The 17329-nt window shown below is 35.3% G+C and overlaps 6 protein-coding genes and 1 long non-coding RNA gene across 10 annotated transcripts in view; 4 read left to right on the top strand and 3 right to left on the bottom strand.

The window, feature by feature from the left end:
* The window catches only part of LOC123315396, a 43216-nt gene extending 41501 nt beyond the window's left edge, over positions 1 to 1715 (top strand). For both annotated transcript variants that reach the window (XM_044901067.1, XM_044901066.1), the window contains exons 9-12: positions 57 to 196; positions 268 to 494; positions 687 to 879; positions 1124 to 1715. In XM_044901067.1, coding sequence (XP_044757002.1) covers positions 57 to 196; positions 268 to 494; positions 687 to 879; positions 1124 to 1275 — 712 coding nt within the window. In that variant the 3' untranslated portion in view covers positions 1276 to 1715. The remainder of the gene's footprint in view (positions 1 to 56; positions 197 to 267; positions 495 to 686; positions 880 to 1123) is intronic.
* Positions 1716 to 6319: 4604 nt separating this feature from the next.
* Positions 6320 to 7449, top strand: LOC123315405 (translation initiation factor eIF-2B subunit alpha). Its single transcript, XM_044901083.1, has one exon. It carries the CDS (start codon positions 6444 to 6446, stop codon positions 7347 to 7349), a length of 906 nt encoding a protein of 301 aa, XP_044757018.1. The 5' UTR covers positions 6320 to 6443; the 3' UTR covers positions 7350 to 7449.
* LOC123315397 lies at positions 7415 to 9884 on the bottom strand. The gene is made up of 2 exons (XM_044901068.1): positions 8311 to 9884; positions 7415 to 8244 (listed from the first exon to the last, which is right to left on the bottom strand). The coding sequence occupies exons 1-2, from the start codon at positions 9677 to 9679 to the stop codon at positions 7541 to 7543; spliced, it is 2073 nt and encodes a 690-aa protein (XP_044757003.1). The 5' UTR covers positions 9680 to 9884; the 3' UTR covers positions 7415 to 7540.
* Positions 9885 to 9908: 24 nt separating this feature from the next.
* Positions 9909 to 11549, top strand: LOC123315408. 3 transcript variants are annotated; one of them, XM_044901088.1, is made up of 5 exons: positions 9909 to 10057; positions 10581 to 10887; positions 11067 to 11198; positions 11256 to 11363; positions 11418 to 11549. In XM_044901088.1, exons 2-5 carry the CDS (start codon positions 10595 to 10597, stop codon positions 11533 to 11535), a joined length of 651 nt encoding a protein of 216 aa, XP_044757023.1. In that variant the 5' UTR covers positions 9909 to 10057; positions 10581 to 10594; the 3' UTR covers positions 11536 to 11549. The 3 variants fall into 3 exon arrangements, with proteins under 3 accessions (XP_044757023.1, XP_044757021.1, XP_044757022.1); XM_044901086.1 differs by lacking the exon at positions 9909 to 10057 and adding an exon at positions 10064 to 10289; XM_044901087.1 differs by lacking the exon at positions 9909 to 10057 and adding an exon at positions 10319 to 10523.
* On the bottom strand, positions 11544 to 12400 carry LOC123315412 (ubiquitin-like protein 5). Its single transcript, XM_044901097.1, has 2 exons — positions 12081 to 12400; positions 11544 to 11688 (listed from the first exon to the last, which is right to left on the bottom strand). Exons 1-2 carry the CDS (start codon positions 12256 to 12258, stop codon positions 11645 to 11647), a joined length of 222 nt encoding a protein of 73 aa, XP_044757032.1. The 5' UTR covers positions 12259 to 12400; the 3' UTR covers positions 11544 to 11644.
* A 1002-nt stretch (positions 12401 to 13402) lies between these two features.
* Positions 13403 to 15656, top strand: LOC123315413. Its single transcript, XR_006537951.1, has 2 exons — positions 13403 to 13875; positions 14505 to 15656. It is a non-coding gene; the product is annotated as an uncharacterized LOC123315413 (long non-coding RNA).
* Positions 15411 to 17244, bottom strand: LOC123315407 (surfeit locus protein 4 homolog). The gene is made up of 5 exons (XM_044901085.1): positions 17079 to 17244; positions 16526 to 16789; positions 16209 to 16439; positions 15956 to 16135; positions 15411 to 15881 (listed from the first exon to the last, which is right to left on the bottom strand). Exons 1-5 carry the CDS (start codon positions 17133 to 17135, stop codon positions 15795 to 15797), a joined length of 819 nt encoding a protein of 272 aa, XP_044757020.1. The 5' UTR covers positions 17136 to 17244; the 3' UTR covers positions 15411 to 15794.
* Positions 17245 to 17329: the final 85 nt, after the last annotated feature.

Genomic DNA, 17329 nt, shown 5'->3' with positions numbered 1-17329 from the left:
CAGTTCTTCTGTCGTGGAACATGTACCTTATCTACTACTACCTATTCAATTTTCAGAGATCCAGAAATGATCAGCATCACATCTGCTCCTGAGGCACCCCCACCAAGGATCCGCATATTGGACAGTCGATCAAGAGAGGTGGAGACTGTGCGAATTGGAGACAAGCTCACCTTCAGAATTGAGATTCCCGAAGACAGTAAGTATTTCTCATTTTTCTAACATTAACCACCGTTCAAAGAATCAACTCTGAACTGACTCCTTTTTCAGCGCCATATGGTATTTTCGCAAGAAGTTGCATCGCAATGGCTAAGGACGCAAAGAGTACTTTCCAGATCATCGACGACGAAGGATGTCCAGTGGATCCGACTATTTTCCCGGCTTTCACTCCCGATGGAAATGCTCTGCAGTCTGTTTATGAGGCTTTCAGATTCACAGAGTCTTACGGTGTGATCTTCCAGTGTAACGTCAAATATTGTCTGGGACCATGCGAACCGGTAATTATCTTCATAACCACAAAATATTCAGGATAAATTTCCGATTAAAACAAAGTCGGACCAAAACAAGCTACTCTATCAAAGAAATAAACGAAATATTTTATTGGATTTCATTCGAATAAATATTATCTAAATATAGCCAATTCTTTTGAAACCCTCGATGTTGATAGAAAATTATATTTATTATTTCAGGCTGTTTGTGAATGGGGTCGTGACTCTATTGAATCTTGGGGAAGGAAGAAGAGATCATTGAATAACAACACAACGGAAGAAGAAAAGGAAGAAGATATGACGCTCAGTCAAGAAATTCTTGTCTTGGATCTAGGCGATCAAAAACAGTCAGAGTTCCTGAAGAGTGATTTGAACAGTGCTGACTTTGGGAAAGGTAAAATACAATAGTAATGTTAAATGGTGGATCACATTGTACCCACAACAAAACACGTGAATAATAAAGATCCTAAGTAAATTTAATTAATTTGGATCATCGAATTAGGCGACAGTTTATAAAATTTCAAAGTTCACTGGTAAACAAAGCCTTTGGGTTCGAAAATATTCTTATCTTCATATGTATTGATACTGTTATTGTCCCAAACGAGATATGCGAAAAAAAAAATCAATTTCGTTTCCAGATAAGACTGTGACCATCATGGAACCCTGCCCGACAAAAACATCGGTTCTGGCGTTGGGAGTGACCTGTGCCCTCTTGGTCCTACTTTACATCAGCACGTTATTCGTCTACTACATGAAGAAGTGGCTTAACCCCGGAAAACACATTCCTTGAACTGCAGGGAGAAATGTAAAGACTTTTAATGCTCAAACGATGGCTTCTACATAACAGTATTGAGTTGGACTAATTCCATATGTACCTACGTTTCGCGAAAATCGCGCGAGTTCGTGTCTGTGGAATCTTTAGGAGAACGTTGCAACACGCAATAACAAATATAGAAGAATTTTGTCTTCCTTCGGGGAGGTGGTGGTTTCTTAGGTGTCGGTTTTGCTTCAGACCTCTGTCGTAGGTTCTCTTTTCGTTTTTTTTTTCACCGTTTCAAGAATATCCTCGAAAATATTGGTGTTGTCCAAAACTAAATTACTGCCGGCTTATTTTTGTAATGGTGAAATCCGCCTTTTATTTTAAAGTTTATTTAATTTATTTATTTTTACCATTGTATATACAAAATCGATATAATTAGTTCAACTTTTTTATAATTTCTATAGATGAAGTAATAAATACCATGATGAATAATTTTAGTTATTTCGTTTTAATACTTTATCCTCCCCATTTTTGTTGATTATTTCAACTATATTTGAGAAAAATCGAATGATACTTTTCATTTTTGGCACGACTATCACAAATAAACACACAACAAGGTAGCCATATGCCCAAAAAGTAACTATGACTCTTTAAGGTAGTCATGGGCATTTGGCTACCTTAATAGAGTCATAGTAACTCGGAGTCACTATGACTCCCTTAAGGTAGCCAAATGCCCAAAAAGTAACTATGACTCTTTAAGGTAGCTACTACCTTAAGAGAGTCATAGTTACTTGGAGTCACTATGACTCTCTTAAGGTGGCCCTATGTCCAAAAAGTAACTATGACTCTTTAAGGTAGTCATGGGCATTTGGCTACCTTAAGAGAGTCATAGTAACTCGGAGTCACTATGACTCCCTTAAGGTAGCCAAATGCCCAAAAAGTAACTATGACTCTTTAAGGTAGCTACTACCTTAAGAGAGTCATAGTTACTTGGAGTCACTATGACTCTCTTAAGGTGGCCCTATGTCCAAAAAGTAACTATGACTCTTTAAGGTAGTCATGGGCATTTGGCTACCTTAAGAGAGTCATAGTAACTCGGAGTCACTATGACTCCCTTAAGGTAGCCAAATGCCCAAAAAGTAACTATGACTCTTTAAGGTAGCTACTACCTTAAGAGAGTCATAGTTACTTGGAGTCACTATGACTCTCTTAAGGTGGCCCTATGTCCAAAAAGTAACTATGACTCTTTAAGGTAGTCATGGGCATTTGGCTACCTTAAGAGAGTCATAGTAACTCGGAGTCACTATGACTCCCTTAAGGTAGCCAAATGCCCAAAAAGTAACTATGACTCTTTAAGGTAGCTACTACCTTAAGAGAGTCATAGTTACTTGGAGTCACTATGACTCTCTTAAGGTGGCCCTATGTCCAAAAAGTAACTATGACTCTTTAAGGTAGTCATGGGCATTTGGCTACCTTAAGAGAGTCATAGTAACTCGGAGTCACTATGACTCCCTTAAGGTAGCCAAATGCCCAAAAAGTAACTATGACTCTTTAAGGTAGCTACTACCTTAAGAGAGTCATAGTTACTTGGAGTCACTATGACTCTCTTAAGGTGGCCCTATGTCCAAAAAGTAACTATGACTCTTTAAGGTAGTCATGGGCATTTGGCTACCTTAAGAGAGTCATAGTAACTCGGAGTCACTATGACTCCCTTAAGGTAGCCAAATGCCCAAAAAGTAACTATGACTCTTTAAGGTAGCTACTACCTTAAGAGAGTCATAGTTACTTGGAGTCACTATGACTCTCTTAAGGTGGCCCTATGTCCAAAAAGTAACTATGACTCTTTAAGGTAGTCATGGGCATTTGGCTACCTTAATAGAGTCATAGTAACTCGGAGTCACTATGACTCCCTTAAGGTAGCCAAATGCCCAAAAAGTAACTATGACTCTTTAAGGTAGCTACTACCTTAAGAGAGTCATAGTTACTTGGAGTCACTATGACTCTCTTAAGGTGGCCCTATGTCCAAAAAGTAACTATGACTCTTTAAGGTAGTCATGGGCATTTGGCTACCTTAAGAGAGTCATAGTAACTCGGAGTCACTATGACTCCCTTAAGGTAGCCAAATGCCCAAAAAGTAACTATGACTCTTTAAGGTAGCTACTACCTTAAGAGAGTCATAGTTACTTGGAGTCACTATGACTCTCTTAAGGTGGCCCTATGTCCAAAAAGTAACTATGACTCTTTAAGGTAGTCATGGGCATTTGGCTACCTTAAGAGAGTCATAGTAACTCGGAGTCACTATGACTCCCTTAAGGTAGCCAAATGCCCAAAAAGTAACTATGACTCTTTAAGGTAGCTACTACCTTAAGAGAGTCATAGTTACTTGGAGTCACTATGACTCTCTTAAGGTGGCCCTATGTCCAAAAAGTAACTATGACTCTTTAAGGTAGTCATGGGCATTTGGCTACCTTAAGAGAGTCATAGTAACTCGGAGTCACTATGACTCCCTTAAGGTAGCCAAATGCCCAAAAAGTAACTATGACTCTTTAAGGTAGCTACTACCTTAAGAGAGTCATAGTTACTTGGAGTCACTATGACTCTCTTAAGGTGGCCCTATGTCCAAAAAGTAACTATGACTCTTTAAGGTAGTCATGGGCATTTGGCTACCTTAAGAGAGTCATAGTAACTCGGAGTCACTATGACTCCCTTAAGGTAGCCAAATGCCCAAAAAGTAACTATGACTCTTTAAGGTAGCTACTACCTTAAGAGAGTCATAGTTACTTGGAGTCACTATGACTCTCTTAAGGTGGCCCTATGTCCAAAAAGTAACTATGACTCTTTAAGGTAGTCATGGGCATTTGGCTACCTTAAGAGAGTCATAGTAACTCGGAGTCACTATGACTCCCTTAAGGTAGCCAAATGCCCAAAAAGTAACTATGACTCTTTAAGGTAGCTACTACCTTAAGAGAGTCATAGTTACTTGGAGTCACTATGACTCTCTTAAGGTGGCCATATGTCCAAAAAGTAACTATGACTCTTTAAGGTAGTCATGGGCATTTGGCTACCTTAAGAGAGTCATAGTAACTCGGAGTCACTATGACTCCCTTAAGGTAGCCAAATGCCCAAAAAGTAACTATGACTCTTTAAGGTAGCTACTACCTTAAGAGAGTCATAGTTACTTGGAGTCACTATGACTCTCTTAAGGTGGCCCTATGTCCAAAAAGTAACTATGACTCTTTAAGGTAGTCATGGGCATTTGGCTACCTTAAGAGAGTCATAGTAACTCGGAGTCACTATGACTCCCTTAAGGTAGCCAAATGCCCAAAAAGTAACTATGACTCTTTAAGGTAGCTACTACCTTAAGAGAGTCATAGTTACTTGGAGTCACTATGACTCTCTTAAGGTGGCCATATGTCCAAAAAGTAACTATGACTCTTTAAGGTAGTCATGGGCATTTGGCTACCTTAATAGAGTCATAGTAACTCGGAGTCTCTATGACTCCCTTAAGGTAGCCAAATGCCCAAAAAGTAACTATGACTCTTTAAGGTAGCTACTACCTTAAGAGAGTCATAGTTACTTGGTGTCACTATGACTCTCTTAAGGTGGCCATATGTCTAAAAAGTAACTATGACTCTTTAAGGTAGTCATGGGCATTTGGCTACCTTAAGAGAGTCATAGTAACTCGGAGTCACTATGACTCCCTTAAGGTAGCCAAATGCCCAAATAGTAACTATGACTCTTTGAGGTAGCTACTACCTTAAGAGAGTCATAGTTACTTGGAGTCACTATGACTCTCTTAAGGTGGCCATATGTCCAAAAAGTAACTATGGTTACAAAAATACTCTCGAATATCATGTTCCTCCATTGCTTTTATCTATCACAAAACACAAATGTATTTTTACTCAATGAAATAAATTAATTCTTGGAATTTAAAAAAAATTAACCCAAAGACAGAGACAAGACAAACCTTTTCTCTATGCCCAAAGAGTTGCGAGCACAGAACACAAAGTTTCGAGCACAGATCGTGACACTCACTCTCTAATCTGTGGTGACATAATAGATAGTATCGAGAGTAGAGAGAAGGAGAGCCATCGCCGTACTAAAAATGTGTCCCCGCAAACGGGAAACGTAGGCTAGGAGTCGCTGCGATAGCTACGTTTATCGATAAGGGGTGGGGAATTTTAGCGTCAATTTAAATGAAGTTACTTTTTGTGACTATGACTCTCTATGGCCAAATGCCCATGACTACCTTAAAGTCATAGTTACAAAAAGTAACTATGACTCTCTTAAGGGAGTCATAGTTACTATTTGGGCATTTGGCTACCTTAAGGGAGTCATAGTGACTCCGAGTTACTATGACTCTCTTAAGGTAGCCAAATGCCCATGATTACCTTAAAGAGTCATAGTTACTTGGTGTCACTATGACTCTCTTAAGGTGGCCATATGTCTAAAAAGTAACTATGACTCTTTAAGGTAGTCATGGGCATTTGGCTACCTTAAGAGAGTCATAGTAACTCGGAGTCACTATGACTCCCTTAAGGTAGCCAAATGCCCAAATAGTAACTATGACTCTTTGAGGTAGCTACTACCTTAAGAGAGTCATAGTTACTTGGAGTCACTATGACTCTCTTAAGGTGGCCATATGTCCAAAAAGTAACTATGACTCTTTAAGGTAATCATGGGCATTTGGCTACCTTAAGAGAGTCATAGTAACTCGGAGTCACTATGACTCCCTTAAGGTAGCCAAATGCCCAAATAGTAACTATGACTCCCTTAAGAGAGTCATAGTTACTTTTTGTAACTATGACTTTAAGGTAGTCATGGGCATTTGGCCATAGAGAGTCATAGTCACAAAAAGTAACTTCATTTAAATTGACGCTAAAATTCCCCACCCCTTATCGATAAACGTAGCTATCGCAGCGACTCCTAGCCTACGTTTCCCGTTTGCGGGGACACATTTTTAGTACGGCGATGGCTCTCCTTCTCTCTACTCTCGATACTATCTATTATGTCACCACAGATTAGAGAGTGAGTGTCACGATCTGTGCTCGAAACTTTGTGTTCTGTGCTCGCAACTCTTTGGGCATAGAGAAAAGGTTTGTCTTGTCTCTGTCTTTGGGTTAATTTTTTTTAAATTCCAAGAATTAATTTATTTCATTGAGTAAAAATACATTTGTGTTTTGTGATAGATAAAAGCAATGGAGGAACATGATATTCGAGAGTATTTTTGTAACCTAATAAAACAAGATGAGGATGTATCCGTTGGTGTCGCTGCGATAAAAACCCTCATGGAAATCATAAAAAAATCGGAAAGTTCTACAATTCAGGGTCTCGATGAAAACCTCAAACAAGCTATCACTATCATGAAGAATGCAAACTATCCTGTAGCAGCTATAAATTCTGGATGTGAACTATTCAGGAGATTCATAACTCTGGCTCAATTGGATACAGATACTTTTGAAGAATGTAGAAATATATTACTGAGTAGAGGAAATTTATTCATCACTAAGCTCAATGAATCTAGGGACAAGATTGTGAAATTCACAAAAGATTTCATCAGGCCCCGTAGCAAAATTTTAACGCATTCAAGGTCCAGAGTAGTATTGCAAGCATTCAAAGATGCTGCTAAACGAGAGATAGAATTTGAAGTATTTGTCACGATTTCTGAACCAGATAGAGCTGGTCTCAAAATGTGCAAAGAATTAGAGGATGATGGCATTCCATGTACAGCAATTTTGGATTCAGCTGTTGCTTATGTTATGGAACAAGTAGATTTTGTTATGGTAGGGGCAGAGTGTGTGGCTGAGAGCGGAGGAATTGTCAATAAAGTCGGGACGTTCCCAATGGCCATATGTGCCAAAGAACTAAAGAAGCGTTTCTATGTGCTAGTTGAAAGCTTTAAATTTTCCAGAATATTTCCATTGAATAATCGAGATATACCTAAAGAGTATAAATATATCAATCCAGATAATGTCATAGACCTCAAAAGAACTCATCCTTTAGTGGATTATACACCACCTACATATATTACTTTGTTGTTTACTGATTTAGGAATATTAACAACTTCTGGTGTTAGTGATGAACTCATTAGACTTTATATATAATTCTTTTCAAAATGCCTAAATTTGCGCTTTGCCTTTATGATTTTATATTAATGTAAAAAGTTCCATTGAATATTTCCAAAAATATATATTATTTATAATTCATGATTTTATTCTTCACATGTTTCTGAAATGATGAAAATGCATTTTGAACGTACTGAATTGACAACACATTATATGTCTACTCGTCTTACTCATTTACTTATCACTGGACTCGATTTCACCATACCTTGGATAGGATTGATATTCAAATTGAATTTTTCAATGTTCATTCTATAACAAGATTCTATTGATGTTTCTGACTGATTTTTGAAATTCTCGTTCTTGAAACAAACTTGATAATGTTCTTTTTTGTTTGTTTGTCCATACACCATTGAAGTAATTTCATCCACTGTTTCATTTTTTTCAAATTTCTTTGCACAATTTGTTTCCGGTTGAAATGAAGATTCCAAAGCGCTTTTATCAATCAAACCTTTCTGTCTGACCTTATCAAAATCCCTGAACTTTTTTCTCAGTAGCGACAAACATTTCTGGAAGTTATATTCTGGAAAGAGATTGGAACATTTTGATAAGTCTGAACTGTAACAGGAAAATTTGTTTCCTGTTACTTTAGTGTTGGAGGAAAAATTATTATCCAACAAAATTTGATTCAAGACGGAGCTGTTGTACAATTTTTGGCTGGCTGTGAAATTAACACAACTGAAACTGGAAGAAAAACTGCATGACTGCTCAACATTCAGTTTAGAAGCTTGGGGTATTGTGGGTCTTTTTGAAATATTTTCATTTTTAAGGGAATTTATTGCTTTTTTTAAAGGATCCATATTCTCTTCCAAATTATTATCATTTGCAACTTCCTTTTCAAATTGGCCTTTTCCATAATGGGAAAACATTATTTCTTCTGACGCATAAAAAGATTTTATCGGTGATTTTAATATTACAACTTCCTTTTGAGAATCCTTATTACTCAGTTCTTCAAAACTAGATTCAATGTGTTTTTTTCTTTCAACTTCTTGTTGTCTGTCTCGCTCGGAAGATGATTCAGTAATTTTCAGCAGATGCTCTGGGGTTTTTGAAATTATATTTTTATTTGCCTTCCTTTCAGAAAAATCTTTTGTTATAGAATTTATTGTGCGTAAAATATTTTCCACCGCCAAAATACTTCTTTCTATCAAATCTATTGGATAAACAGATGTTTGATCATCTCCAACCACACCAGTTCCATTTTCTAGATGATGATTCAATATCACTGTTTCCTTCGCATTCTCGTCGTCTTGTTCTTCCTCTGTGATATATTGTAAGTTTATATTAGAATTCTTTTCTAGGTGATGCTCCCTACTTTCATCTGTATGGTGCGAGATTGTAAAGTTTCCTCTTCTCAAATAACTGTAAAATCTCTTTCTCTCTGGTTTATTCCCGCGTGTTTTCATTTTATCTTCGACAACCGATCCATCTTTCAATGCACATTCACTTTCTTGTACGAACACCGTTCCACTACATCGCTTATTCATTTTGTTTTTTGATAGACCATAATCAAAATTGACTTCGTTATAAGATGTGGAATCATAAATGCAATTTACATAACTTCCTGATGATTTTTCAGCAACCAGTTTCAAAACATTTGCAACATCTTTCTTGGGAGGAACAACAATCTTTTCCATCTCAGATGATGAGAGATGAAAATCGACTTTTGGTACAAAATTCAAACTTTCTGCGAATTCAAAACCTGTACCAAATGCGTTGCATTTGAGGGATGGTTCGAAAGCTGGCTTCTTTAATGAGGATTTTCTGAATGATATAGGTTTTTTTATTTTATCGCGTTTTTTTTCGGTTTTATTTTTTTGCTTGTCTTCAACATTTGTGAAACTATCTACCTTGATGCATTGCTGTAATGACTTTTCTACTTTTTCGCGTTTTCTGACTGTCGAGATATCAGTTTCTACTTCTCCTATTTTCTGGATGGATTTCGGTATTTTTTTCGATTTAATCCCAACCGAGTCTATGTTGTCGAGCATATTTGCCAACATATGTTTCAATTTCCGCTCGTATGGAACTTTATTCGGAACTTTGGCAGACGAGCAAATAATTTTGGCATTCGTTTTATGGTTGCGAATTTTTTTTTCTACGTACTCAAGTTTACTGATTTCATCTTGAATCTTTTTATTTAGGTTTGTTCCGGACGAGGAAACGTTAATTAAAAAATTTATTCCTGCTCCATATGAACTTCGTGAACATCGTCGTTTTCTTAGTTTGGTTCCAACATATTCCTGCAATATATTTCTTGATTCTTTTTTCCCTAACTGCTGGACCTCACTTATTGATTTGATTTTGTTCATGCTCTACCTAATTGAATGTGCCATACTCTATTCAACAAATAAATTTTCAAGATATTCGAGACAAATAATAATATGACGTCTTCATATTATGACGAATTTGGCATAACTGTCCTCTGGACATATTTTCTCCCATGAATCATTCAATTAAACAAATTGTAAAAATTTTGAAAAATATCTCAACCAGTCTGAGCTACATTGAATATCGTAAACGTTTTCGGCAAGGCTCTCACCAAGGTTTTTCGACATCCTATAAGTGGATGAATCACATCGAAAACGTCTAATGCAATAGAAAAATAAAGAATGGTCGAATATGTTAGGGATAAGGCTTGTATTCATCTAACCAGAAAATCACACAGGATTGAAATAACGGTTTATCAGGTGCCGCTATGTAAACATTGTTTTTTTATATATAATTCCATTTAGTAACTCTTCATTTGGGCTTCTTGAGCTCATTCTTATCGATGTTTCACAATGATTCCTTGGAATCTTCTGATATTAATGTCAATTTTACCATTTTCGTTTGGAAATTTCAATTTAACACATCCGAAAAATATTTTATCCAGAAAAAGGAGATATTTGGTTTTCCCAGAAGGAAGTTCTTTGCAGTTAGGTATGTCACTTTTTTTAGGGGCATTTATTTAATTACCTATACATTCGCAATGATCATCGTTAGCACAGATTACCCAGTAGATCGTTACCGACTTGCGTTTCAAATAGATATATATTTTGTGTAACAAGCATATTTGTGCGAATCTTTTCGAATAAATTCTCGCTGAAATCTCTCACCTGATCTCTTTTCAAATAAATAAACATGAAATTTTGAATCGTTATCCGAAAGATTCAGGTACAATTCTGAATGTTATAATCCCTCGATATGCCCTGTTTAATGGATGTATTGTAGTTTATTGTTTAACGATGCCGTCACTCGGAATGGGACGCATATTTACCATAGGATCCACTGCTGCAATGGCATGGATATTACCACACGAACCAACGATTTTCCTCGATAAGAAAAACAAAAATAATCGCCCTGAAATGGACTCCAAAATACCCGATCACCTAGAAAGCCTACAATCTATATACCAAGAGGAAGATAACGGTAACAATGATGAAGATTATAATCCATATTATAACAGCCACGATATTGGTGAAATGGGTAAAGAGGTGAAAAAATATTATAATTTTCAAGGATACGATAGCATGCGTAGGTGAGTACTATCTCTAGAAAGGCATGGCATTGTTTGAGAATGAAATGTATCTGCCTGTGAGCAACAAAAATATGTATAATAATCTCATATAATGCTGATGAATATATGAAATTATTTGAGTCACTTCAAAAAGCTTGCCTGCTTTTTTGGCTGGTAATAAAATATGAATTTATTTATAGACCTGATCGAATCTATTTTCCAAATCACAATTATAAAAGATTTCGAGAACAACCTGTAGAATCAGAACACTGGCACATCTATAGACGAAGTAGAAGAAGCCTATATGAAAAATTAGAAAAATTTCTGAATGCGTAAGAAATGTCTGAAGAATAAATGACAAGTTTTATGAATCAACTCTTATATTACAGATTGAATAAAGATGGTCAAGCATGTATCCTAAAGATGATATGTGAAGTAAGTCAGATTGCAGACAGAAAAGGAAATTTTATGGAAGAGATTATTAAAGTTATATTCAGGTATATTTCTTCTATATCAATTTTCATTGATGTACTGACATCTTTGCATTTCAGAATCAAAACACACAATACAGCAAATGAAGATATTTATGATGCAGCTGCAAATGAAAGTCATAACTGTAAAAAAAGATATGAAAGTTGTCAGGAGAGCTTTTTTGGTTTACATGAATAAACTGAAAACCCATTGTTATTTGTTTATTCTTAACATATTTAATACTTAGTATGATAATGATCACAAATAATAATTCCATATACATCCACGATTCGAAAAACTGCTGTTTCTATTGATAATATAATTCAATATTCATTCCATCATGAATTTCATCTGGATTAGACTAAGGAATAATACAAAGTAGAGTATAACAATGTGAAACAGAAAAGTGTATTTAGATCTCCACTGAATTGAAAAAGAAACAAAGCTCAGATGGGTCAATAAGAAATAATGGCATTAAAATACCAATATAATTTTCAGATGTTAGAAATGCGATTGAATTGAGTTGACCAAATTTTTAGTCACAATTCTTTAGGGAAAGTTGTATAAACTTCCCTAATGCAAGCCTGAATTCTGAATTCTTGGGAAAGGTGTAAGTCGGCATGACCAGGCAGAGAATATAGAAGAAGAAAAAGTGGATAAATTTTTGACGAAGTAAGAGCAACTGAGTTCAAAACAGTTTTGGAATCTGATCAAAAACTTTCACTTTCACCCCAAAAGGATACAATCCTGTAATTGAATGTGGTCTTTGAATGTTGTGTACCACTTTTTCAAGACAATTTTGTCCCATCTTGTTCCAGTTTGTGCGGCTATCAATTTTTTCAAATCTCCAATTGTGTCATCTGGGTTACATTTCACTCTAACCTTTTTACCGAGCCTGTCATTACATGTTATTTCCAACATTTTATTTATTCAGTTATCAAGAAAGACAATTACAGAATTTGAGCAAACTTCGAAACTCTTCGTTCAACCAAAAAACGCAACCATAGAATTAAAATTATATGAAAGAGCAGAAAAAGCACAGAACACAAATAATAAATAAAACAAGGGGCAAGCACAACTTTCTTGTGCTCACAGAACAGAGATATCTCTGTCACAGAACCATAGACATAGACATAACCTAACAGATATGCTAACCATTGAACTCTAAAAGAAGAAGAAGAAAGTTCTTGTAGAGTTCAATAATGCTAACTTCTGTGCTTTACACAAGTCATAGAGAAAGCATAAGAACATACTCTCCAGAGACAACCTGTTGTCTCTGATACTCTCCATCTGTGCTCTCCATGTACAAGCAAAGAGGAATCTTTGGTACAAAAACTAAGAACAGAGAACAGAGAACAGAGGTTGTCTCTGACTAAGAAGATCTTTTATGTAATCTGTGGGTCCAAGTTTGCGCCTCATCGGTCCTGTCAAAGTAAATTTGTCTATGGTCAAAGTCAGCTGATCCACAAATTACTCTATTAATTTATGATTTGTTGATATATTTTTTGGTTCTAATCTCATTGATTTTCATTTATATTTTTTATAATTAGTGTTCTGTTTTAAGGTTTTTTCTATGAAGGAAAGATCATTTTGTCTACCTCAAGCTACTATAGTTTTTTCTTTATGTGGACATTGTAGAGATTGTGGTTGGGTTGGAACATCGCTGTCCAGTAACTTATTTCCTAATCCCCTCAACAAGTAAACTTGAAAATTGGATTGTTTTGCGTTTTGCGGAAGTTGAATCAAAGATTAACTACTCTTTGGTAAAACTGCAAGAATACCCCCGTATAAAAATATACGGACCAGCATAAACTACTCTTCAAATCAATAAATTTTAACTTTTTCGAAAGGTCAGAAAGGGAATATGGGATAAGTTGCCTTCCAGCATAAACCTACCCTAAATGTATGAAGGGTCTACCTTCCAAAACTAAATTTAAAAGTTTGCTTAAACAACTATCTCTGATTTAGCGTTTTTAGATTAGCAACTTCGGGAGACATTTTGTAGGAGACAAGGTTTTTTTGTATTCTTATGAAAATAGCGAATATTAATCATATATCCGTCAAATCGTAATATTTTCACCGTTCGGCACTAGAAGAACCTGACCATGCATAAATTACGTTATTACATATCTAAAAATGATAAATGCATGTAAAAAGTTGAGTTATCATTGTCCCAGATATGGAAAGGTACCCTTCACAGAACATCAAATACTCTCAATACAGTGAATTCAATAAAGGATTTCTTTATGGAGTTCACTGCCTTCAGTGGCACAATTTAAGTTAATCTAACAAGAGATGAATTATTTTTCGCAATAAACTAACTAAAAACTCAAATACCTACATTGATACCTATTGTGGACAACATTTGGATTCATTGAAATGGATGAAAAAATCAACGAGGTGGGCGCTAATCTAAACAATAACATTTCATTAATATCTACAAATGATTTTTCATATTAAAAAAACAATTTGCTCTTTCAGATTTTCTTGACCTGATCAAAATGATTGGACACTGATTATGTGGGAACCAATCATATGGTATGTTGCCTTCTAAGGTTTTAAGTTTGTTTTTTCTACGTTGCCTGATACAGTTAAAATCTGAAGATTGAGTAATAGCAAATGCAATGACTGCATAAGTTGAACTAACTCCAATGATTCCAAATGATCCAATGCTAATTTACCAATGGAATTCTATATTACGGTGCAGTATACCATTAGGTATACTGGTGCATATTATAAACCCTGGTTTTACCAATGGAATTCCACATAACAATGATAATTAATGATTTATCGAAAAATGACTATTTTATTATAATAGCTGAAGGTGTTTGGGCAAAACACCTAAGCAATGTAAAATACAGTGTTGCTTTTGAAAAAGTAAGAGTAATCCATGACGGAACGTTAGGAGAACATAGTGATATAGAATTTCAGTTTTAAGAATAGCAAAAAAAAATGGAGAATTCCTCTAATGTTACTCATATATGTTCATAGAACATCTATATGATTTAAGCATTTAATAGGTATATGTACTAACATTGATAAAACCGGTTTATAAATATTATTTTCAAGAGTTCATTGAGCGAAACTTGAAATTCACTCACATTGACGTTCATATCTTGCTTTTTCGCTCTTGGTCCATCGATGGCTAAAGTTGAAAATGATTTCAGGGAGATCCCTTAGCAGCCCAGCCCTAGAAGGGACAAGACTGTTACCTAAGACCCTTCAATCATTTTTTCTCTTCGACCTTGTGGTCACCTTAGTATCCAAAAATCTGTCTGAAATGAAAATGTTCGGGTTAATCATATTATGAAATCATATTTTCTGAAATCGAGAATTCAATTCGATATTTGATTTTCGGGTAGGAACTTCAGACTATAGGGTGGTTTTAACGTGCTTTCGGATTTGTTTTTTGCATTACTTACTTTTAAGGGCGATTAATAAATTCCGAGAGATAGAAAACACTTCACAAATCGTTTTCGCGTAGACTCAACGAAAAGACGCCGCTTGATTCGAAACATTTTCGAATTTTTAAGTTGGCTGTGGTGGCGCAATGACACGAAAGGAACATCGTGCGCATGAAACAATAGGAGCAGGTCACTATGTTTAATTCGCTTTCAAAAATCATTTCTCTGTGATGATTGATGGTCACAGATTAATTTTAGTGAATCTGTGGTTACGAAAAATATCGTTAATATTTTTATCAGTTTGCAGAAAACAGACAACTAAACTTGTATTTGTTGATGTGTAACAACAGTTGTTACTTGTTGTATTCTAAATGTGTGTATGTAGTTATATTAGTTTTCCGACATTCATTTTCAAATTTAGTGCTTTTTGTTACTGTTCGTTTGAGGACCGAAATCAGAGACAACGGTCTCTGAACGAAATATTTTTACCGTCTTCATGGGTAACATAGGGATTAGGTATTCCCAGAAGTATAAAAAATCTTCAAATATTCAAATTTAATGATAGAATAAGGGTGTATACCACCCTTACATAATTCAGGTATTTGGAGAAGCTAATAAGAGGTTTTCAATTCATATGCTCCATGAACAAAATTAATTTATGCTACACTGTGATATGTAAAAATATTTTATTAATTCACAACTCAACCAATACTCAATCTGTAACAAAATTTCATTTTGAGCTGGTAATCAATGGCCTTTTCAATAACCATTGATTGCCAATATCATGTAAAAAGACAAACATATTCATTTTAAGCTTAGTGTAAATATTTACAATCACTCTCCCATGTGTATATTTGAATAGAATAGACTCTATAATATGATGAATATTTTTGTGGCGGGACTATTTCTTCAAAACATCAAATATTTTTGATCAACATTAGGATGTGGAACACTAAAGTTGATAGTTAAAAGAGAATCTGTACATTGTCAATAAGAAAAGTCAGTCACAAAATGGAAACAGAGCTCTGTGAAGCAATAAAAAATAGAGCCCTTTCACCATCGTTTTTTGTAATCATCCATAGAAACACCACCAGGACCTAAGTATACAATCATCAGCAAGCCTCCAATTACAGATAAAGTCTGGAAAACAAAATTACTATAGTCTTATGTACCTTCAAAACAAAAAAACTTGATAATAATCCGTATTCATTTACCTGGAAGAAATCATACTTGAGAAAATCTCTCAGAGGTTTATAATCAGGAATGTTCCACCATGCATTATGGTAAATATTCAATGTTGTCAAAAGAATAACTAAAATAAGGGCCGACAGTTTGGTTTTATATCCTACTGTTACTAAAACCATCAGGGCTGAGCCTAAAAGATCTAAAACAATCTAAAAACAGATTAAATTAGTGGTATCAAAACTACTTTTTCAATATCAATTGAAATTCACATTTATTACTCACTTGTAGAAAGGTGAATTCAAATCTAATCAATGTGATAAACATGAATGCTAAGAGTATTCTTCCAGTAAGTTGAAGATAATTTTTAGGTTTATTCTCCCCTAAAGATGGAACACCTGCAAAAAGGCTTTTTGCTTCTCCTCTACTTTCAGCTAGAACCAATAGAAGCGCTCCAATTAAGGCCAAATTTCTCATGAGAAATTGAAAATCCCAAAGAATGCTGTAGGCGACAGTCTGGAAATGATATGAAATTATATCTATCTAATCATAATTGAAGTTACTGAATCTCATACTCCAGTTACATTCTTTAGTCCACTCACCTGTAAAACTACGATGAAAAATAGTACTCCACAAGCAATGGTTACCTTGTAACGAAATATAACCATAGCACACCCACCAAGCTGTCCAATGAGATTAACTAATACAAATATTGTAGCTAGAAAGAATCCACAGCCCCATGACATATTCATATACTCCCTTTGTTCTGACCATTGTACCCACATTCGAATGCCATCTTCCAAGAAGGTGGATATGAGACATAATCGAGCTGCAGTAGGTAATACATGTTTGAGCTTTCTAATCACCTGAAGAAATTCAAAATGGGATCACATATGGTTGATTTGCATTGCTGATAAAGTGAAGAAAATAATGATTTGTTCATTAAAGTATATGATATCGAACAGCTTATTATTTGAATTGAGAGTTGAAAATTTTCGATAAACGTGTCAATCTGATGAATATATAGGAAAAATGCAAACATTTACTAGTTAGAATCATAATAACAACTTCCTAGGAAAATTTTCCAAAGGCCGAGTATTTTATTTAGAAAGTGGTAAAGTTAAACTGAATTTACAGTATACCAAATTTACTCACTTGGTCGGCTATATCTTCTGCTTTGGAAGTGTATTCTTGTGATATAGGAATATTCATTTTGAAAAGTGCTGTATGAAAGTAAGCTCCACGCAGTCACCTTTCGCCACTTCGAAAGCAACTGTCAATGTCAATAAAAGTCGGTGACAAGACAACCATGATGACAAGAGTTGCGTACCTCTTTGACAGTACTCTGTCTCTGCTGGTAGTCTTTTTGTGGTTTTCGGTAGTTCACTTTCACTCATTTCAAAGGT

The sequence above is a fragment of the Coccinella septempunctata genome, chromosome 6 (genome assembly GCF_907165205.1).
Source record: "Coccinella septempunctata chromosome 6, icCocSept1.1, whole genome shotgun sequence".
NCBI lineage: Eukaryota > Metazoa > Arthropoda > Insecta > Coleoptera > Coccinellidae > Coccinella > Coccinella septempunctata.
The sequence above is the reverse complement of the archived record's forward strand: the minus strand, read 5'-3'. Positions and strand labels throughout refer to the sequence as shown.

Excerpts from the sequence above, each read along its gene's own strand:
- LOC123315405 (XM_044901083.1), top strand. The coding sequence starts at position 6,444 with ATGGAGGAACATGATATTCGAGAGTATTTTTGTAACCTAATAAAACAA.
- LOC123315397 (XM_044901068.1), bottom strand. The coding sequence starts at position 9,679 with ATGAACAAAATCAAATCAATAAGTGAGGTCCAGCAGTTAGGGAAAAAA. Across the intron at positions 8,245-8,310 it reads ATCTAGTTTTGAAGAACTGA|AAGAAATAATGTTTTCCCAT; the intron begins GTAATAAGGATT and ends TTTATGCGTCAG.
- LOC123315408 (XM_044901086.1), top strand. The coding sequence starts at position 10,151 with ATGATTCCTTGGAATCTTCTGATATTAATGTCAATTTTACCATTTTCG. Across the intron at positions 11,199-11,255 it reads TTAGAAAAATTTCTGAATGC|ATTGAATAAAGATGGTCAAG; the intron begins GTAAGAAATGTC and ends CTTATATTACAG. Across the intron at positions 11,364-11,417 it reads ATTATTAAAGTTATATTCAG|AATCAAAACACACAATACAG; the intron begins GTATATTTCTTC and ends TTTGCATTTCAG.
- LOC123315412 (XM_044901097.1), bottom strand. The coding sequence starts at position 12,258 with ATGTTGGAAATAACATGTAATGACAGGCTCGGTAAAAAGGTTAGAGTG. Across the intron at positions 11,689-12,080 it reads CCACATTCAATTACAGGATT|ATGAAATTCATGATGGAATG; the intron begins GTATCCTTTTGG and ends AGTCTAATCCAG.
- LOC123315407 (XM_044901085.1), bottom strand. The coding sequence starts at position 17,135 with ATGAATATTCCTATATCACAAGAATACACTTCCAAAGCAGAAGATATA. Across the intron at positions 16,136-16,208 it reads TTGAATTCACCTTTCTACAA|ATTGTTTTAGATCTTTTAGG; the intron begins GTGAGTAATAAA and ends ATCTGTTTTTAG. Across the intron at positions 15,882-15,955 it reads TCAAGTATGATTTCTTCCAG|ACTTTATCTGTAATTGGAGG; the intron begins GTAAATGAATAC and ends TTTGTTTTCCAG.